The sequence below is a fragment of the Heptranchias perlo genome, chromosome 2, assembly GCF_035084215.1.
Source record: "Heptranchias perlo isolate sHepPer1 chromosome 2, sHepPer1.hap1, whole genome shotgun sequence".
Taxonomy (NCBI): Eukaryota; Metazoa; Chordata; class Chondrichthyes; order Hexanchiformes; family Hexanchidae; genus Heptranchias; species Heptranchias perlo.
In genome coordinates this window covers 155,038,257-155,061,622 of record NC_090326.1, presented here as the reverse complement: position 1 = coordinate 155,061,622, position 23,366 = coordinate 155,038,257, and the positions used below count along the sequence as shown (strand labels likewise).

At 42.5% G+C, this 23,366-nt stretch overlaps 1 protein-coding gene across 1 annotated transcript in view; it reads right to left on the bottom strand.

Annotated features, from left to right (window-relative positions):
* Positions 1–940: 940 nt before the first annotated feature.
* rheb (Ras homolog, mTORC1 binding) overlaps positions 941–23,366 on the bottom strand; it is a 105,448-nt gene continuing 83,022 nt past the window's right edge. Inside the window, exons 5-8 of the mRNA XM_067967922.1 lie at positions 22,743–22,799; positions 22,591–22,638; positions 17,597–17,678; positions 941–1,454 (exon numbers count right to left, since the gene is read on the bottom strand). Coding sequence (XP_067824023.1) covers positions 1,362–1,454; positions 17,597–17,678; positions 22,591–22,638; positions 22,743–22,799 — 280 coding nt within the window. The 3' untranslated portion in view covers positions 941–1,361. The remainder of the gene's footprint in view (positions 1,455–17,596; positions 17,679–22,590; positions 22,639–22,742; positions 22,800–23,366) is intronic.

The following is a 23,366-nucleotide window of genomic DNA, read 5'->3' as shown; positions in this document are numbered from 1 at the left end:
CAAGCAACAGTGAATGCATGTCTCACCATGTTAAGAATGAAGTGCACAGAGGAATTTTCCAGGAAGTGAAAGTGGATGCAAACCACCACTGTTGCTATTTAATCTGTTTGTGCTGCTTTCATCACGTGTTATAAATGGCATTGCCCAAGTTTGCAGATGAATCGGCATCGCAACAGATTTATAGTCAAGATACAAACCAAGCCTTCCTCATTTTACTTGATGAATATTTTGCATTACTTCAGGAGAACAAAATGTCATTACATCTATCCATATACCAAATCCCACTTTTATTAGCTGGTAAGTACCCTCTTTGTAGGAATTACAGCAAAGGGTGGAATAGGACATTATAAGTCCTCCAGTACAGTGTTTGCAAATCATTGGGAACAAATCGTGGAACTCATTTTCCTGTGAACATTGACATGCCACCCAATGTAAATTTTAAAGGCCATCCGTATGATTATTTACCCATTAGTATTATCTACATAAGTAATTACTGAAGGGTGGTCTGCTCAGAAAGTAGATAGTATAAAGCAGTTGCACGACTGCAGATTGTCGATAGCTACATCAATCGTGTTATGTTTTTAAATCATACTTGGCTGAATGGTAATAATTTTGTAAATATATATAAAAATTTGTTTTGTTGCATTTTAGATACCTCCCAATTTTTAACCTTTAGCCTGCTGAAGACCCATTTCAATATATAGTAGAAATCTGCACACACAAGCTAATGACTTTCAATTGATGAATGTTGTCTTCACTGATTAGAAACAAAAAGATGTCAGTCAAGCTCAGGATTCCATAAGCTGTGTTCAGAGTAAGAACGGGGTGTAAAGCATCATCTCAAATGCAACCCCATTGTTTTAAAATACCTTTGTACAGTGAGTCTAGTAAAAATAGTCTTACTACAGTATTTTTCTACCAGCAAGTATTAAAAACAAAATCAGTTTGCTGCTAATGTTTATTTACAAGTATACATACAACACATGAAGAAAAACACTGATATATCCAAGCCTTTTTATGTAAATAGTAGTGTAACAATATGCACTTTTTTCTTTAAAGTTTACAATCAACTACTTCCAACTGACATTCACACTACATGAAAAATGAATGTTGGCAAATGACTATTCATTGCCCATGTCAAGAAATACAATATACAAATTGAAAAATATGAACTGCTTTTAAGTTTTTTTTAATGCAGAAGTGAAGCCATTTGCAAAAGGGTCAGAGTTCAACATAAGTGAGGGGGAAAAAAGGAAGTCTCTGACCATCTGTAGAACTGGTAAAAAGGCATAGTTTTTATTTAAAGGGAAAGTGGCAGTATGCCTCTTCAAGTAGAGCAGTCTCATCGGCGTCTTCGGGACTCACATTACTGAGCATGAAGATTTCGCTTGCTGAGCACCTCCATCTGCCCTTTCAGCCTCCATAATTATTCGCTTAAAGACCTCAACCGCAGTCTGAAAAAAAAAAACGACATTTAAAATAAAAAAAAGACGACTTTTTGCCCAAGACATCACTAGTCTTGTAGGACATTCAAATGTTATTAGAATCAATATATATTAACTAGGATTTGACCAGTGTTTACATTTTGGGCTTTATTCTGATATTTCGCATGCTTAGCGGCCAAGATTACTGCCGTAAAACGAGCCATTGATCCCTATAAACCCAAGAATCAAACAGAAATCCTCATTACAGGAAGTAATCGAGAGGAGCCCCTTCAAATTCACCTGGTCTTCGGAGAGAAGAATAAATGCCACCAGACCATGTCACTTCAACCATAAATTATTAGTGGACAGTAGCAGAAAATTGATAGCGTATTCCCTGGATAAAGATGATTTAACTTGTGCCTCCTCAGAATATAAAAATTAAATAAAAGCAACACTGCACCAACTCTTAGCAATACTAAACCTGGACCAGTGTCTGCAACATTAAACTTATGTTAGATTTTGTCTAACCACCACGGAGTCTGTGTATATCTGTCTTTAATGAAACAAATCCAGAAAAACTGAAGAATTGGAAAGAGATATCCAAAGATACAAGTCACTGGCTGGGCACTGTGCTGTTAGCCCACCCCTTCGTCCCCAGTGACATCCTGTGGGATATTCCCTTTTGCCCCGTGCCCTCAATTATACAGATTCCAAGTTTCACAGGCCTTAGTCACTCAAACAAATGATTCAGATGGTTTTAACCTGACAGCCTCAATAAAAGATGTTGGACTCAAATCCATTCACACCCGAGGCTAAGCGTCTTTATTGACTTACTTCAGAACAAAGTTAGCAACCTGTGTGGAGCACTGCCTTCCCAGCAACGAGTCTTGATCATTTAAAAAGGTAGTGGGCCAATATTTCAGACAGGGTTAAATGGAGTTTCTGTTCATAGTAAGCACAAAGTGGCCTAAACACATTGGCTTCTTCAGTGGCTTTACATAGAATCTACAGCACAGGAACAGGCTATTCGGCCCAAATGGTCTATGCCGGTGTTTGCGCTCAACACGAACTTCCTTATAGGCAAAAACTACACAATATGAAGGTTTAGGACAATACATAGTACAGATTTCTGATCTGTCGAACACTGTTCTGATTTGGACATATCATTGTTAGGACAAAATCCTGGAATTTCCTACCAAATACCAGTTCAAGAATGTGGCCCACTACCTTCTAAAGACAACTGGGGATAGGTAGTAAGTGTGGCCTTGCTAGCATCACCCACATACCAAGAAATAAATTAAAAAGCCAATCTGTTGCTTTGTCTGGTCACTAAAAGGCTTCCCCTGCCACCTGGGAAGTTAAATGGAGCAAAAAAGCAAACATTTTTACAATCTCTTTTATTGTCAGTGTATTTGTCTATACCATGAATTATTTCACCAGAGCATTTTAAAACATTCCCACATCAGATGCTATGTAGAACCAATATAAAAAGAAATAACTTGCATTTATATAGCGCCTTTAATGACCTCAGGACATCCTAAAGCGCTTTACAGCCAACAAAGTACTTTTGAAGTGTAGTCACTGTTATATTGTAGGAAACATGGCAGCCAATTTGCACACAGCAAGGTCCCACAAACAGCAATGTGATAATGACCAAATAACCTGTTTTAGTGATGTTAGCTGAGGGATAAATATTGGCCAAGAGACTGAAGAGAACTCCCCTGCTCTTCGAAATAATGCCATAGGATCTTTTACGTCCACCTGACAAGGCAGACGTGGCCTCAGTTTAACGTCTCATCCAAAAGATAGCACCTCCGACAGTACTGCACTGGAGCGTCAGAGTAGATTTTGTGCTCAAGTCTCTGGAGTGGGATATGAACCCACAAGCTGCTGGCTCAGAGGAGAGTGCGCTACCACTAAACTACAGCTAACACTGATCAGTACAGAATTTCAACTTGTGTGTGTAATTTCCACGGAGTAATCTGGAGAGAACCATTGGCAGTGGCATCAGACTATCCAGTTATAAAATTTCAGTCAGTCAATTTTCAGAATTCTATGAAATGACTCCAAAACAAATCAGTTTCTTGTCCATTTTTAACACCATTGCCCAGCTGTCTGTAACTAATACCAGTCAGTAATTTGTTCTATGGACAGTATTTGTTGGGGTGACTGGCTGACAATAAGTTACTTGCTTCTGTTGAAATAAGGCTGTGTAGATTATAGTCCTCTAACCAATCTAGCTTATTTCAACTAATTTTTAAAAAATTGTACTTCAGCTTCCTGATTACAATTTATTGCTGGATCAAACACCTATTGTGGTCTGAGGCTGCAATAACATCAACCAGGCAAATAAGAATTGAAGGAAAGGCAACTCCCCATATAGTTTAGTTGGTAAATTAAGCACCCAGCAAGTAAGTAAGCTAAAAAGACCAGAACAGCCCCAGATTCAATCTTAGCTGGGCTGCAGTAGGTCAGCTATTATTGGCTGCTGCTTTAGGACACCTGCTGGAAAAAAGCCTGCATCTGTGGACGAGGACAGGCCCAGGTCCAGCTTGGATGCTCCAAAATTCAAGCAGCCCGCTGACACTCACATCCAAGGTTCATACATATAAAGAATGACCACTTGGTCAAGGTAACAGGCAGGCAGCCACTGCTTGTTGAACTATATCCAGCATAAGTTAGCTCCTTCAGGAGAGAAAATCGGACAGCAAGAGAATGCTATTAAGAATGGAAGGAAAATTTATAAATGTAACTGCGATGAAATACTTACCGTAGCACTTCAAATCACCAAATTTATTTTTGGAATACTCAGATGTTTATCATTTTCAAGTTTGCCATCTGGAGTTCAACTGTTTTTTTTTAAAGAGGACTTAAACCCTGGAGGTCGAAACACATCTTCACATTCTTTCAAGTAAATTTTTGTTAATCGTTTGTTAATTGTTTAGCACCATGGTTCTGTTCAGCATGAAAAGTCATGCCTTCTCAGATTGCCCCAGAAGTTAATTTGGTATTAAATGTGGAGATGCCGGTGATGGACTGGGGTTGACAATTGTAAACAATTTTACAACACCAAGTTATAGTCCAGCAATTTTATTTTAAATTCACAAGCTTTCGGAGGCTTCCCCCTTCACATCGTTCACCTGACGAAGGGGGAAGCCTCCGAAAGCTTGTGAATTTAAAATAAAATTGCTGGACTATAACTTGGTGTTGTAAAATTGTTTACAATTGGTATTAAATGGACTAGATACAACTCCTTCTTTAGGACTTTTAATAGAAAATTAAAGCCCGACAGCACAAGTCATTAGGCTGGAGGTGGATCTTAAACACACAAACTGCTTGAGCACACTACCTCCACGTGCTTAAGTTCTGTCGTCTATGCAGCAGCGATGGTACCGCAATGTCATGCATGCCTAACTACAACTTGGCACTGGTCCAGTGAGAGATTTACTTTGTAATTAAAGAGAATTATTGCTTCTCAAAGTTTTTGCAGACTAACCCTTCAAGCTTACAGGGCAAAGATGGCAGATTTGATTATATGCTTGTCTTGCCATTAAACTGGCTGAAATTGAAACTCTCATCACATCAGAGCTGAAAGAATCTGATGAACTTGTTCATGTACACTACAAAAACCTGACAGGATTACATTTAAGCAGACCCATGGACCCCACCACCACCCCCCCACCTCCACCACATACAAATTTCCAGAAGTTGCCAGAGATAAAATACATTATATAAACAACGCTGTGGATCTCTGCCCTTTGAATTTTTTTTGATTGCTCTTTAGTGTTGAAAGATACAAGAAATTAAGCAGTGGTGCAGGACAAGACGCCCATTTACTTTTAAATTTCTACCTGCATGTACATAATTCCAGATTGCAATATACAATATACTAATGGATCCCCTGTGCCATGGCTCAGTGAGTTGGGAGGTACAATTGTTCCTTAAGCTATGTACTCAATATTTATTTCTTAACTTTTGTAAAATGCAGGATTCATATCATGATGCAGAAGGTTGGAGGCAAGCACTCTGTTTGGGGCTATGGGGGAGGGGGTCTTGCAACACTGGGAAGAGGGATTGTGTGAGGGGGGTGGGTTTACAAGTATTGAACAAGTGTTTCTGGGGTTTTTCCTCACTGGGTTAAGTTTGGAATGACAAGTGGGAGATCAACTGGTTTTGTAACACTGCAGGGAGGGGGTGAGATCTGGGGATTTGGCTCTCTGGGTGGGGGGCAAGTTTAGCAGCACGAGATGGGGTCCTGAAGTCTGAGGTATTGGATTAAGGGTCAGTGGGTGTTTCAACAGTTGGGAGAGGTGCCTGGGCTGCAGCAACATTGGGAAAATAGATCCCAGGTATTGGCAGCAGCAGGAAATGGATCCAAGCGTGTGTGAAAGCTGGGGAGGTGGAAGCCTTTTGGGGTCAGCCAGCATTGGGGAGGGTGCCGCGGTCCAGCAGTGATGGGAACAATAGGGAGAGGAGGGCGCCCCTGACATGATACTTATTGTAAACAATTTTACAACACCAAGTTATAGTCCAGCAATTTTATTTTAAATTCACAAGCTTTCAGAGGCTTCCTCCTTCGTCAGGTGAACGATGTGAAAATGAAATCCTCGAAATGAAATCGCATTTATAATTCACAGAACAATGCTTGGTGAGTACAGACAGTTTTTTCAACTGCCCATTGCCAAGGCAATCAGTGTGCAGACAGACAGGTGTTACCTGCCAGGTCTCACAGAATATACAAATCACCAAAAAAAAACAAAAAAAAAGATAGAGAGGTAGAAACATAGAAAAGACAGCAACTGACCCGTTATATTAAAAACAGATAACATTTGTTCGCTGCTGGGGTAACGTGTAGCGTGACATGAACCCAAGATCCCGGTTGAGGCCGTCCTCATGGGTGCAGAACTTGGCTATCAATTTCTGCTCGACGATTTTGCGTGGTCGTGTGTCTCGAAGGCCGCCTTGGAGTACGCTTACCCGAAGGTCGGTGGATGAATGTCCACGGTAACCTCTGCAAGACATGCCAGATCATCGACACAGATACCACCATCACACGAGAGGACACCACCCACCAGGTGCATGGTTCATACTCCTGTGACTCGGCCAACGTTGTCTACCTCATACATTGCAGGAAAGGATGCCCCAGAGCATGGTACATTGGCGAGACCATGCAGACGCTGCGACAACGGATGAACGGACACCGCGCAACAATCGCCAAACAGGAGGGTTCCCTCCCAGTCGGGGAACACTTCAGCAGTCATGGACATTCATCCACCGACCTTCGGGTAAGCGTACTCCAAGGCGGCCTTCGAGACACACGACAACGCAAAATCGTCAAGCAGAAATTGATAGCCAAGTTCCGCACCCATGAGGACGGCCTCAACCGGGATCTTGGGTTCATGTCACGTTACACGTTACCCCACCAAATGTTATCTGTTTTTAATATAACGGGTCAGTTGCTGTCTTTTCTATGTTTCTACCTCTCTATCTCTTTTTGTTTGTTGTTTTTTTTTGGTGATTTGTATATTCTGTGAGACCTGGCAGGTAACACCTGTCTGTCTGCACACTGATTGCCTTGGCAACAGGCAGTTGAAAAAACTGTCTGTACTCACCAAGCATTGTTCTGTGAATTATAAATGCGATTTCATTTCGAGGATTTCATTTCCACATCGTTCACCTGACGAAGGAGGAAGCCTCCGAAAGCTTGTGAATTTAAAATAAAATTGCTGGACTATAACTTGGTGTTGTAAAATTGTTTACAATTGTCAACCCCAGTCCATCACCGGCATCTCCACATCATGATACTTATTGGAATTGCAGCACTCACTGATACCATGCCAGACCAAAGAGCGAAAATTCAAGTTGCTTGCTGAAAAAAGTCCTTTCATCTCACGCAATGCCGCCTCATTTAATTGCCCTACTTTACAATCCCTGCCTCCTGTTGCTTACCCAGGTCACAATGACAATGTAACAATGGAGATTAAGAATTGGAATGCTTAAAAATTTGGCTATGCTAACAGGAGGCGAGACCCTGAGTGGCAGAATTTGACAGCCGTGAGAGAGATTACAATTAAAAGCTCAGTATGGAGGATGCAAATTCAGATCCACCTGGGCAGCTGTCTGGGACCACTGCCTCAGGCTTCAGTATACATTGGAGAAGTGCTGAATTTTGGTTCCTGTCTTGAACAAACTGCTAGCCAGCTGTTATGCTGAATTAAGCTTCTACTGAAACCTCACTCCAGATGAATCATTTCTTCATCCCCTCCCCCTACCTCCAGGTAACGATTTATTATAGTTGGAGAGAACCTTGACCATCGATAGATAGGATAGAGATAGATAGGATAGAGATAGATAGTTAGTGTAAATTTATATTGATTTATTTCTCAAGAGCAATAAGACATACGATACATTTGCAGGAATCAGAAGGAACTCGGCAGAAATATTACTGAAACAAAGAAAAACTGACTAATGCAGGTAATATCGCTGGCGTTTTAAGACCCGTAACTCGTGCATTAGGTTTTGCATATGCAAATTTGTGCCAGACTGGGAAAAAAGAGCCGAGCCAATCATTTTTAATCTACAGAGAATCTCCACCACAGAACTGACCTGAGAAATGATCCTCCCTATCCTAGTTCTGAACTAGTGCCATTCTCTAGTTTCTCTCCCATCTCCCCTCATGCTCTCTCCAAACTCACTAAGTCCACGAGACCTGCCCCTTGCTCGCAACTTCATTCCCACTAAACTGCTGACCACCCAACTTCCCTTCCTAAACCCCATGCTCGCTGACATTGTAAGTCATTTTCTGCCCTCAGGTACAGTCCACCTCCCTTTCAAAACCAATCACTCCCTCTTCAAAACGCCCGTTCTTGAACCTGCTGTGCTTGCAAACGGTTGTCAAATCACCAACCTCCCTTTCTTGTAGGAAAATCCGCATCGGAGCAACCGGAGTCTTTCAGAAGGGAGATTGAGACCATACAATGGCAACATGTTCCCGTAAAGGTCAAGGGTGGTTCCAAGAACTCCAGGGAACCTTGGATGTCAGGGGATATACGAGAATGGATTAGGAAAAAAAGGAGGGCTTTTGGCAGATACAAAAGGCTAAAGACGGAGGAAGCCCTAGAGGAGTACAAAAAGTGCTGGGGGATACTTAAAAAAGAAATTAGGAGATCAAGGAGGGGCCATGAAATAACACTGGCGAGCAAAATAAAGGAAAATCCTAAGATGTTTTATAAGTATATTAAGGGTAAGAGGATGACTAGGGAAAAAATAGGGCCCATTAGGGACAAAAATGGCAATGTGTGTGTGGAGCCGGCAGATGTAGGAGGGGTTCTAAATGAATTTTTTGCATCTGTTTTCACTATGGAGAAGGACGATGTAGACATAGAAATACGGCAGGGGGACTGTGATATACTCGAACATATTAACATCGAGCGGGAGGAGGTATTGGCGGTTTTAGCAGGCCTTAAAATGGATAAATCCCCAGGCCCGGACGAAATGTACCCCAGGCTACTGTGTGAGGCAAAGGAGGAGATTGCGGGGGCTCTAACACATATTCAGAACCTCTCTGGCCACAGGGGATGTGCCAGAGGACTGGAGAACCGCTAATGTAGTACCATTATTCAAGAAGGGGAGTAGGGAAAAACCGGGGAACTACAGGCCAGTGAGCCTAACATCAGTGGTAGGAAAATTATTGGAAAAAATTCTGAAGGACAAAATGAGTCTCCACTTGGAGAAGCAAGGATTAATCAGGGATAGTCAACATGGCTTTGTCAAGGGAAGATCATGTCTGACTAATTTGATTGAATTTTTTGAGGGGGTGACTAGGCGTGTGGATGAGGGTAACGCAGTGGATGTGGTATACATGGATTTCAGTAAGGCCTTCGATAAAGTCCCCCACAGGAGACTGGTCAAGAAGGTACGAGCCCATGGAATCCAGGGTGCCTTGGCACTTTGGATACAAAACTGGCTTAGTGGCAGAAGGCAGAGGGTGATGGTCGAAGGTTGTTTTTGTGACTGGAAGCCTGTGGCCAGTGGGGTACCACAGGGATCGGTGCTGGGTCCCTTGCTGTTTGTGGTCTACATTAATGACTTGGATATGAATGTAAAAGGTATAATCAGTAAGTTCGCTGATGATACAAAAATTGGTAGGGTGGTAAATAGCGAGGAGGATAGCCTCAGTCTGCAGGACGATATAGATGGGTTGGTCAGATGGGCGGAACAGTGGCAAATGGAATTTAACCCAGAAAAGTGCGAGGTGATGCACTTTGGAGGGACCAAGGCAAGGGAATACACAATGAATGGGAGGACCCTAGGCAAGACAGAGGGATCTTGGTGTGCAAGTTCACAGATCCCTGAAGGCGGCGGAACAGGTAGATAAGGTGGTAAAGAAGGCATATCGGATACTTGCCTTTATTAGCCGAGGCATAGAATATAAGAGCAAGGAGGTTATGATGGAGCTGTATAAATCACTGGTTAGGCCACAGCTGGAGTACTGTGTGCAGTTCTGGTCGCCGCACTACAGGAAGGATGTGATCGCTTTGGAGAGGGTGCAGAGGAGATTCACCAGGATGTTACCAGGGCTGGAGCGCTTCAGCTATGATGAGAGACTGGGAAGATTGGGTTTGTTTTCCTTGGAGCAGAGGAGGCTGAGGGGGGACATGATTGAGGTGTACAAAATTATGAGGGGCACAGATAGGATGGATACTAAGGAGCTTTTTCCCTTAGTTGAGGGTTCTATAACAAGGGGACATAGATTCAAGGTAAAAGGCGGGAGGTTTAGAGGGGATATGAGAAAGAACTTTTTCACCCAGAGGGTGGTTGGAGTCTGGAACTCACTGCCTGAAAGGGTTGTGGAGGCAGGAACCCTCACAACATTCAAGAAGCATTTGGATGAGCACTTGAAATGCCATAGCATACAAGGCTACGGACCAAATGCTGGAATATGGGATTAGAGTAGACAGGGCTTGATGGCTGGTGCGGACACGATGGGCCGAAGGGCCTCTATCCGTGCTGTATAACTCTATGACTCTATGATTCCTCACTAAAGTCCTTGAACGTGTCGTCGCCTCCCAAACCATGCTCATCTTTCCTGCAATTCTAAAACTATGGCAAATGGATTTCAATATAGACAAGTGTGAGGTCATCCACTTTGGACCCAAGAAGAATAGATCAGAGTACTTTCTAAATGGTGAAATGCTCAAAAAAGTAGAGGTCCAAAGAGACTTAGGGGCCCATGTACATGGATCATCAAAATGTCATGGACAGGTACAGAAAATAATCAAAAAGGCTAATGGAATATAAATGCTGGCCTTATTATCTAGAGGACTAAAATCCAAGGGGGTAGAAGTTATGCTACAGCTATACAAAGCCCTGGTTAGACCACACCTAGAGTACTGTGTTCCGTTCTGGGCAATGCACCTTAGGAAGGATATATTAGCCTTGGAGGGAGTGCAGCGTACATTTACTAGAATGATACCTGGACTCCAAGGGTTAAATTACAAGGAGAGATTACACAAACTACGGTTGTATTCCCTGGAATTTAGAAGGTTAAGGGGTGATCTGATCGAAGTTTTCAAGATATTAAGGGGAACCGATAGAGTAGATAGAGAGAAACTATTTCTGCTTGTTGGGGCATCTAGGACCTGGGGACATAGCCTAAAAATTAGAGCCAGCACTTTCAGGAGTGAAGTTAGGAAACACTTCTCCACGCAACGGGTGATAGATTTAAAATTAACAATTGAGCTAGCATCAACTGCCATTTGTGGAAGAGTGTTCCAAACTTCTGAGATTGATAGATTTTTGTTGACCAAAGGTATTAAGGGATATGGGACTAAGGCGGGTATAAGGAGTTAGGTCACAGATCAGCTACGATCTCATTGAATGGTGGAACAGGCTCAAGGGGCTAAATGGCCTACTCCTGTTGATATGTTCCACGTTTGAATCTCTCCAATCAGATTTTCACCCTTACCACATCACTGAATTGGCCCCAAAGTCACAAATGACATCCTCTGCCACCGTGACCGTGGTGCACTATTCCTCCTCATCCTCGCGAACTCTCTGCAGCCTGACATGGTCGACCACACCATTCTCCTTCGGAAAATCTCCTCCCTTGTCCAGCTTACGAACTGCCCCCGCTTGGCTCCACTCTTATCTATCCAATTGTACTCAGAATTTTCTGCAATGGCTTTTCTTCCTGCTCCCATAGTGTTACCTCTCGAATTTACCAGGGATCTATCCTTCGGCCCTTCAACTTCCTCATTAAATGCTGTCCCTTGGTAACATCATCAGAGGGCAGAGAGAGGCCTGGCACATGGGAGGGAGAGGTACGGCAGAGCAAGGGCAGCGGGGGAGAAAAAGCAGGGCGAGGCTCACACTGGGGGGAAGGGAAGGGAGGGGGGGGGTTGTGAGAGAAGACAGGGCGAGGGCCGCGCGGAAGGGGGAAGATGGCAAGGCGAGGGTCACACCGGGGGGGGGGGGGGGGGGGGGACGGCGGAAGAGAGAGAGGGGGGGAAGGAAAGAGAGAAGAGACGGCAGGGTGAGGGTCAAGGAATAGCTAATACCCTAAGGGAATATATGGGACAGATTATCAATAAGATAATCTCAATGACACATGGCAGGGCAAGGGCCAGTACACAGCAGGGAGATGGCAGAGCGAGGGCAGAACAACAGCTTTTGGAACACTTTTTAGTTATTGTAAATACTATTTTAGTGTAACATTATTACAGCCACAAAGTTACTCGTGACACCAGGATAGAATTTTTAATGAAACACAAGGATTTAGCAGTGCTTTTGATTTGATTTGAACAAAAAGAAACTAAAGAGACAGTTTTACCGTGCCAAATTGGTAAAGTTGCTTCCATTAAAATGTAAGTGAAACTTTTTGCACTTAGAAAAAAGACCAGCATAAATTCCCTGGAGCTGCTGGCTGTGGAACATGATTACTTCGATATAATGGCTGCTTTCTCTTTCCCAGTGAGCTTATAACTGATGTCTGACCACCATATTACTCGACGATTGGTTTTTGTGTGTCAACATTGAGAAATATTTAAGATACAACTGGCCAGGCATGACTAGCTGAGTTGAAGTCTCCAGTCATTGAGATTATCTTATTGATAATCTGTCCCATATATTCCCTTAGGGTATTAGCTATTCCTTCTTTTTGAACGTTTACAGGATTATAAACTAGCACTGCAAAATACAGCAGAGAAAAGCCATTATAAACTATCACTGCAACCTAGAAAGAGTTTAGCAATGTCAGGTAATTAACTTCTCAACAAAATGGTGGCCAACATTCTACTTTCCAGAAACAAGTTCACACTGGCCGGACATAACATTTACAAGGAGCAGTTGCCTGAAACCTTCACCACAGAGAACTATGCAAAAGGGCAGTCATCAAACCTTGTATTCGTATAACTCCATGATATTGTGGTTTGTTTAATTTCTGACCAAAGGTCACTTTGGTAAACATCATACATAGCACAAAGGAAGTTGGTAGTGGTTGTTGGAGGCCAATCATCTCAGGCCCAGGACATTGTCCTGGGCCCAACCATCTTCAGCTGCTTCATCAATGACCTTCCCTCCATCATAAGGTCAGAAATGGGGAAGGTCACTGATGATTGCAGACTGTTCAGTTCCATTCGCAACCCCTCAGATAACGAAGCAATCTGTGCCTGGATGCAGCAAGACCTGGACAACATCCACGCTTGGGCTGATAAGTGGCAAGTAACATTTGCGCCAGGCAATGACCATCTCCAACAAGAGTGTCTAACCACCTCCCCATGACATTCAACGGCATTACCATCGTGGAATCCCTCACAATCAACATCCTGGGGGTCACCATTGACCAGAAACTTAACTGGACCAGCCACAGAAATACTGTGGCTACAAGAGCAGGTCAGAGGCTGGGTATTCTGCAGCGAGTGACTCATCTCCTGACTCCCCAAAGCCTTTCCACCATCTACAAGGCACAAGTCAGGAGTGTGATGGAATACTCTCCACTTACCTGGATCAGTGCAGCTCCAAGAACACTCAAAACCATTCAGGACAAAGCAGCCTGTTTGATTGGCACCCCATCCACCCCCTTCACCACCGGCGCACTGTGGCTGCAGTGTGTACCATCGACAGGATTCACTGCAGCAACTCACCAAGGCTTCTTTGACAGCACCTCCCAAACCCACGACCTCTACCACCTAGAAGGACAAGGGCAGCAGGCACATGGAAACAACACCACCTGCACGTTCCCATCGAAGTCACACACCTTCCCAACTTGGAAATACATCGCCGTTCCTTCATCGTCGCTGGGTCAAATTCCTGGAACTCCCTTCCTAACAGCACTGTGGGAGAACCTGCACCACACGAACTGCAGCGGTTTAAGGCAGCAGCTCACCACCAGCTTCTCAAGGGCAATAAATGCTGGCTTTGCCAGCAATGCCCACATCCCATGAACAAATAAAAAAAAATCAAACCTGTGTTTTAGTGTGTGATGTATAGATCAGCTGTGAAACCAGGGATTGTATACCGATGACAGCTGCATCAGGAACTCCTTACCCTGGGTTTTATTTTCAGACTTGTATTAGAAAGTATAACCCATACTCTTAAAGCATGCTATTATGGAGCATATTCAACTGAAAACATTTGGTTTTAGGAGTGTAGACACACCTTTCAGGAACAAATTTTTTTTTTTTTTAAAAATAGCATGACAAAAATTACAAACTCTCTCTATCCCTCATTCCTGAAGTCTTTTCCCCATAAACTTTATTCATTTTTCAAAATCACTATTTTAAATGTGAGCACAGCTTCTAAATCAGCTAAATTTTTGAAAAGGCCAATTTTTTGACAGGCTATTTTTAACTGGTAGGTAGCCGCCCCATTCACTGAACCTGCCAACTAATGTGCTAGCCCCTCTGCTGGCTATGGGGATCCATTGATATGTGCCTTTCATTTCCAGTTGCCAAACACACAAATGTTAGAAAAGAAACCTAGTTATTGGGAAATGAAACTAGCAAGACAAAAAATGCTATTTTTGTACTTTCTAAAAGCAGAGAATCAGTTAGTACCTTCTTGTGTCACAGTCTGCTACATTTATCAACACAAAATACCATAACTATTCAAGATCATTAAGGGTGTAGACAAGATAATTGCAAATATGTTTAACACAATCACTGATTTTATAACAAGAGGGAATAGCCTCAAATTTAGAAGAGGAAAGGTGAAAAGGCAGTTTTGGATTTAACTAGAATCATAGAATTTTACAGCATGGAAGGAGGCCATTCAGCCATTTATGCCTGTGCTGGCTCTGAAAGAGCTAACCCCGTAGTCCCACTTGCCTTCCTTCTGCACATACTCATGAATTTTTCTTTTTCAAATATTTTTACACAAGGTGTAAACTACTCATCAGCACAACGAGCTAGACATTAACTATTCCATCCCTCGAAACTAAATGCCTCACCTTCTGCAGAGCACCCTTCAATTAAAGCATCTTGATGTTGTTATAATATTCTGCAAATTTGAATATGGAATGTCTGAACAGACATCACTATTAAACTCACCTGGGATCATTTTCTTACAGCTATTCAGTCTTCCCAACATTGTGATCATTTTTAATGCTATGGAACATTTGTGCTGCTTATTCTTGATAATTTTAGTCTCTCTCTTCATTTGAGTTAAATATAAAAATTAATCTCCTGGCTGGTCCAGTGGAAATAAAATTCTGAGTATGCACCAAGTTGTACTTCTATAGAGCTTCGCTTCTCACATGGAGGGAGATGTCTCAAAGCATTTCATATTGAAGACAAACAGTGGACAGCAAATAGAAGAGAAATGGGAATACAAAGAGGGTTAAGGTGGGGTTTAAAAGGAAGGGTTTTGAGGAGGTGTTTGAAAGAAAGGAGGAAGGTACTAGGACAGGAATTTCCAAAAGTACTGTGGCTAAACAAGAGGCCACCAATGGTGCATAAAGAGTGGGGGACAAGGAGTAGCCCTATGTCAAAAGGAGTACAGGTATGTGCTGAGGCATAAACTGAAAGAGATTGCAACGGTAGGGTGAGGAAAGTCCATGGAGGGATTTGAAAGCGAGGATAAGAATCCTCAAGTCAGTTTGCAGGGTCACAGTGAAGCATGGAAAGGGTGGAGGTAATAGGAGCACGTAATTTTGTGCAGGTAAGGATGTGAGGTTCGAATGAGTTATAAATTGTGGAGGTTTGAAAGTGGTAAGGGTGCTAAGAGTATTAGAATGTCAAGCCTAATCACGATAAAGTCTGGACTAGGGTTTCTGCAGTTGAGAGATCGGGACTAAAGTAGGCAACGATGAGGTGTGGGAAAAAAAGTGGTCTTGGCAACCGAGTGGTTGCGAGGAGGGAAGCTGACCATAGGAAACGTAGGTAATGAACTGCAAAACTGAGATGAAGGTCACTGTGTGCCTACATAACAGTGACAACACTTATTAAAAGCAATTAATTGGCTCTGAAGCACTTTGGAACATCCCGAGGACATGAAAGTTCTTCAAAAATATTTAATATGCTAACAACAGGTATTGAAAACCATAACAAGGACAGCTGTCTGGTGAACTTAACCTTGGCAGCTGCTAGGAGTACAGAATGATTGAGAAATTACGGGTACCATTAGCCAATTTACAGATTTGCTGCAGGAAGAGAGTCAGGCATGGAGTTCTGTGACCAACGGCTCCAATCTCTGATCTCTGCTGCTGTTGAGAAAGACTCCACTCTGGGAGCAAAGTCTCCAAACAATTTACCCCAGAGTTCCAGCCGCAGATGCGGCACATGGCGCTTTGCCATTGGTGTTCTGCACAGACATTTAGGCATCAAGCCCCACTCGAGACTTCAGCATATAACCACGGCTGACATTTCAGTGCAATACTGAGGGAGTGCTGCAGAGTCGGAGGTGCCATGCTTTAGATGAGATGTTAAACTGAGACCACAACTGCTTGTTCAGCTGGATGCAAAAAATCCCACATCAATTTTCGAAGAAGAGCAGGGGAGTTCTCCTGGGGTGCCTTGAATAACATTTATCAATCAACTACCGTCTAAAAAACCAGATCATAGAATCATAGAAGTTTACAACATGGAAACAGGCCCTTCGGCCCAACATGTCCATGTCGCCCAGTTTATACCACTAAGCTAATCCCAATTGCCTGCACTTGGCCCATATCCCCCTATACCCATCTTACCCATGTAACTGTCCAAATGCTCTTTAAAAGACAAAATTGTACCCGCCTCCACTACTGCCTCTGGCAGCTCGTTCCAGACACTCACCACCCTTTGAGTGGAAAAATTGCCCCTCTGGACCCTTTTGTATCTCTCCCCTCTCACCTTAAATCTATGCCCCCTCGTTATAGACTCCCCTACCTTTGGGAAAAGATCTTGACTATCGACCTTATCTATGCCCCTCATTATTTTATAGACTTCTATGAGATCACCCCGAAACCTCCTACTCTCCAGGGAAAAAAGTCTCAGCCTATCCAACCTCTCCCTATAAGTCAAACCATCAAGTCCCGGTAGCATCCTAGTAAATCTTTTCTGCACTCTTTCTAGTTTAATAATATCCTTTCTATAATAGGGTGACCAGAACTGTACACAGTATTCCAAGTGTGGCCTTACTAATGTCTTGTACAACTTCAACAAGACATCCCAACTCCTGTATTCAATGTTCTGACCAATGAAACCAAGCATGCCGAATGCCTTCTTCACCACCCTATCCACCTGTGACTCCACTTTAAAGGAGCTATGAATCTGTACTCCTAGATCTCTTTGTTCTATAACTCTCCCCAACGCCCTACCATTAACGGAGTAGGTTCTGGCCCGATTCGATCTACCAAAATGCATCACCTCACATTTATCTAAATTAAACTCCATCTGCCATTCATCGGCCCACTGGCCCAATTTTTCAAGATCCTGTTGCATCTGGTCACTTATCTCATTGCTGTTTGTGGGAATATGCTGTGCACAAATTGGCTGCTACATTTCCCTACCTTATAACAATGACTGCACTTCGAAAGTACTTAATTGGTTATGAAGCACTTTTGGATGGCCTAAGGTTGTGAAAGGCACAGCGGCAACAGCTTTCATGATCTTAACATAAGCACAGAGACACCATGTAGTTTAAACACCAACACTGCTTCAAGCACCTCAACTACTTCATAATTTTATTGTCCTTACCTGATTCTCTTTAGCAGAGGATTCCATGAAAGCAGCATTCCAGGAATCAGCTAAGCTCTTCCCTTCTTCATAACTGATCACCCTAAAAATATTTTAAAAACACTGATAATCAACTATTTGTAACTGCCACATGGATCAGAGTGTAAATATTCGACAAGAGTAAGTGCGAAAATGACCACGAAATATTTCTAAACAGTGGTTGTATGAATCCAAGGACCACATGCAGTTGAGAAACAAATGCTTTTGCTTGGACAACTACTAAGTTAATTTTTAAAAATTGCTGCAGATCTTTACATATGAAAAGGGCCGATCCTGAAGAAATATTAAATACATACGTTCCTTATTATATGATTTTCTGTTGCACTGGCAGTGTTCTTTAAAGTTATGCTCCAGTCACTAATTGCTCCGAAGTTTAACAGAATAATTCCTCAAAACTTGTCAAAGTGAAGCAGTTCAATAAATTTAGTAGAACCACCCTTTGGATGAGATGGTAAAATGAGATCCTGTCTACATGTTCAAGTGCATGTTTGACAAAAGCCACAAGGGATGGTATTCTGGAAGGGTGAGATCAAACAAACCAAAGGAGCTTCCTTCATCCAAACCTAGCTAGTGTTATTAACCAATTATTTCTGGCAATGTAACCCCTGCATTCTAACAGTGCATGGTTGCAGAAAGAGCAGAGGTAATTTAGAATTGCGCCCTTCAATTTAAAAGGGGTACAGGAACAGAGAGATTTGGAGGTATATGTACACAAATCGCTGAGGAAGATTGAGACAGTGGTTAAAAAGGCATACAGGGTCCTGGGCTTTATAAACAGAGGCAGAGTACAAAAGCAAGGAAGTCATGGTGAACCTTTATAAAACACTGGTTCGGCGACAGTTGGAGTAGTGCGTCCAGTTCTGGGCACCGCACTTTAGAAAAGATGTGAAGGCCTTAGAGAGGGTGCAGAAGAGATTTACTAGAATGATCACATGGATGAGAGACTTTAGTTACGTGGATAGGCTGGAGTTGTTCTCCTTGGAACAGAGAAGGTTGAGAGGAGACTTGATAAAGGTATTTAAAATCATGAAGGGTCTAGACAGAGTAGATAGAACCATAGAAAAGATACAGCACAGAAGGGGGCCATTCGGCCAATCGTGTCCACGCCGGCTCGAAGAACAACCAGATGCCCATTCAAATCCCACCTTCCAGCACCCAGTCCATAGCCCTGCAGCTTACAGCACTTTAGGTGCAGATTCAGGTACTTTTTAAGAAGAGTTGAGGGTCCCTGCCTCCACCACCAATTTGGGCAGTGAATTCCATACAACCACCACCCTCTGGGTAAAAAGGTTTATCCTCATGTCCCCTCTAATCCTTCCGCCAATCAGCTTAAATCTATGTCCTCTAGTTCTTGAACTCTCCGCTAGGGGAAACAGGTACTTCCTGTCTACTCTATCTGGGCCCCTCATAATATTGTACACCTCAATCAAGTCACCCCTCAGCCTCCCCTGCTCCAAGGAAAACAACCCCAGCCTATCCAATCTCTCCTCGTAGCTGCAATTTTCAAGCCCTGGCAACATTCTTGTAAATCTTCTCTGCACTCTCTCCAGAGCAATTACATCCTTCCTGTAATGTGGTGACCAGAACTGCGCACAATACTCCAGCTGTGGCCTGACCAGCATTTTATACAGTTCCATCATTACGTCCCTGTTTTCGTATTCTATACCTCGGCTAATAACAGAGCATTCAATATGCCTTCTTCGCAACCTTATCTACCTGTACTGCCACCTTCAGGGACTTGTGCACATGCACTCCAAGGTCTCTCACTTCCTCTACCCCTCTCAATATATTCCGTTTACTGCATATTCGCTTTTACTGTTTGCCCTCCCTAAGTGCATTACCTCACACTTCTCCGAGTTGAACTCCAATTGCCACTTTTCCACCCACTCCACCAACCCATTGATATCTTCTTGGAGTCTACAGCTATCCTCTTCACTATCAACGACATGGCCAATTTTTGTGCCATCTGCAAATTTGCCAATCATGCCCCCTACATTCAAGTCCAAATCATTAATATATACCACAAACAGCGAGGGACCTAACACTGAGCCCTGTGGCACACCACTGGAAACGGATTTCCATTCGTAAAGACATCCATCGACTTTTACCCTTTGTTTCCTGTTGCTGAGCCAATTTTGGATCCAATTCGCCACATTTCCCTGTATCCCATGGGCTTTTACCTTTCTGACCAGTCTGCCATGTGGGACCTTGTCAAATGCCTTACTAAAATCCATGTAGACAACATCCACTGCACTACCCTTATCAATCCTCCTTGTCACTTCCTCAAAGAATTCAATCAGATTTGTAAGGCATGACCTTCCCTGAACAAAGCCATGCTGACTATCCCTGATTAAACCATGCCTTTCCAAGTGACAGAATCAATACTGAGATAGGATAAACTAATAGTTTGCCCACCACCGAGGTAAGACTGACCGGCCTATAACTGTTTGGCCTTTCCCTCGTACCCTTTTTAAACAATGGTACTACGTTTGCAGTTTTCCAGTCCTCCGGTAGCTCCCCTGTATCTAGGATTGGAAAATGATTCTCAGAGCACCTGCTATTTCCTCCCTGGCTTCCTTCAATAGCCTAGGAAACAATCCATCTGGCCCTGGTGACTTATCAACTTTCAAGGATTCCAGTCCCTCTAGTACTTCCTTGCTCGTTACGTTTACCTTATCCAATATTTCACACCTCTCCTCTTTAACTACTACGTCCGGATCCCTATTCAAGAAGGGAGTGAGACAGAAAGCAGGTAACTACAGACCAGTTAGTCTAACATGTGTCATTGGGAAAATGCTGGAATCCATTATTAAGGTAGTAGTAGCAGGATATTTGGAGACTCAATACAATCAGGAGAGTCAACATGGTTTTATGAAAGGGAAATCGTGTCTGACAAATTTATTTGAGTTCTTTGAGGAAGTAACGGGCAGGGTGGATAAAGGGGAACCAATGGATGCAGTATATTTGGATTTCCAAGAGACATTCAATAAGGTGCCACATAAACGATTACTGTACAAGAGCTCATGGTGTTGGGGGTAATATTTTGACATGGATAGAGGATTGGCTAACTAACAGAAAAAGTCGGGATAAAAGGGTCATTTTCAAAATGTCAATTTGTAACTAGTGGGGTGCCGCAGGGATCAGTGATGGGGCCTCAACTATTTACAATATATATCAATGACTTGGATGAAGGAACAGAGTGTCTTGTGGCCAAATTTGCTGATGATACAAAGATAGGTGGAAAAGCAAGTTGCGATGAGGACACAAAGTGTCTGCAAAGGGATATTGACAGGATAATTGAATGGGCAAAAATTTGGCAGATGGAATATAATGTGGGAAAATGTGAAGTCATCCACTTTGGGAGGAAAAATAAAAAACGCAAAATATTATTTGAATGGAGAAATACTACAAAATGCTATGGTACAGAGGGATCTGGGTGTCCTCGTACATGAAACACAAAAGTCAACACACAGGTGCAGCAGGTAATCCAGAAGGCAAATGGAATATTGGCCTTTATTTCTAGGAGATGGAGTATAAAAGCAGGGAAGTCATGCTACAACTGAACAGGTGCTGGTGAGACCACACGGAGTACGGCGTACAGTTCTGGCGCCCTTATTTAAGGAAGGACATATTTGCATTGGAGGCAGTTCAGAGAAGGTTCACTAGGTTAATCCCGGGTATGGAAGGGTTGTCTTATGAGGAAAGATTAAACAGGTTGGGTCTATACTCATTGGAGTTTAGAAGAATGAGAGGAAACCTTATTGAAACATACAAGATTCTGAGGGGACTCGATAGGGTGGATGCTGAGAGGATGTTACCAGTCAAGGGGGAATCTAAAACTAGGTGGCATAGTCTCAGAATAAGGGGTCACCCGTTTAAGACGGAAATGAGGGTGACATGAGGAAAAACGTTTTTTTTTTTAAACACAGCGAATGGTTAGGATCTGGAATGCACTGCCAGAGGGGTTGGTGGAGGCAGATTCAATCATGGCCTTCAAAAGGGAACTGGATAAGTCTTTGAAAGGAAAAGATTTGCAGGGCTATGGGGATAGGGCAAGGGAGTGGGACTAGCTGGATTGCTCTTGCATGGACTCGATGGGCCGAATGGCCTTCTTCCATGCTGTAACCTATGACTATGATATTACAACTGAAAGGCTCAATCCTGATGCATAATAAGATTAAATTTGGCCACATTTATAGTGACGCTTATATTATCAACTTGGGCAAAATGAAATTCTACTTGATTATTTTTGAAATTTACAAAACCAGCACTATTCACTACAATGGAAGATACCGTAGATAAGAGTTTTGAAACTTTGATGCTACATCATTTAAGATCAAATTTACTACATTTATAATTTCCAATAATTTTTAGTTGAGTCACTGTATGAAAAGCTATTTGTCTCAATGCAAAATAGCTTTTCACAGTGAAGAGAATTAACTGGGCAACTATGAATTTCTAAGTGCAATTTCTTGACAAGGAGCATAGAGGAAATGGCAACTCAAAACCAGTCTCTCCTAATTCATAAAATTGATTTGGATTTCAATTTTTTAAAAAAATCATGCAATATTTGGGGCAACGCTATTGGCATTAAAAAGTGTAGAAGAACACATGCTCCAGGGAGGCATGTTCTGGTTGCAATGGCACATTACTATCAGGAAGGGTTGGCTGGTGCTCCGGCACTCTCTTCTCCCCCCTCCGCCTCAGGTAGGAACACTGCAACAACTGTTCTATTTGCATTGGTCTTTTGCACCTCCGTGGCCAGTTGTGGGGCATCTTAATTCTCAAAAAAACTCAAGACAGGCAGACTGATCATTTGGGGTGTGGTTTTCAGACACTCTTTAGAATCAGACGGCCAAATGAAAGCACGAACCCATTACTTATACGGTGTAGTTTTCAGAGCAGCATTCCTATATGCTGATATTTCCCAAAATGCCCTTGCAAAAACTACCTACCTTTCCATATGCAGATCTTTTTTATTTCCAACCAACATAATGGGCACTCTGCAAAGAAAAGTTAATCAACAGTTAAGATTAAATTAAAGTTAAAATACAACAGAAAAAAAATGGATTTTGGAAATTGTAATTTTAAAAAAAAAGTAACTTACTGAACTTTCCCCACCATATCCAACAATTTTTCATGAATAACTTTGATCACTTCATAACTGCCGACATGTTAAAAAAAAGTTTTTAAAAATGATTACATTTTGATCCATAGTAACCAGTTCAAACCAGCTGGGAGCCAAGGGTGGGTACCATCATAGATCACAACCACCTTTGTCTTCACAGTCACCACCCTGTTTATGTATACTGGGGAGCGATCCCACTTAGAACAAAATACACTTTATTTTCCCCTTAAGTATTTCCACTGTGTTTTTGGAAAAATTCAAAACACCTGATAATTTAATTAAAATGTTTGTTACCTCTAATAAAGACATGCTACATCAGGTCTCCTCGATGCTAGGCCACTTTGGTGACATTTGAGGTTGGTGACAGCTTGGAACAACTTTATTGTAAATATGGGGGGGGTTTAATTCTGACTGACCTAGAGATTGCCAACGTCAGGAAAGCACATTACCGGCAGGGGTCAATAATTACGTTTTTTTTTAAAAAACAGTACTCTGGAGAAAAGAACATTCCACCTCTAAACTTTCCTTCCTTTTTAAGATTTTAATCAACAGATACATTAAAATGTACAATTGGTTCTGATTTAAAAAACACACCATGTTGGT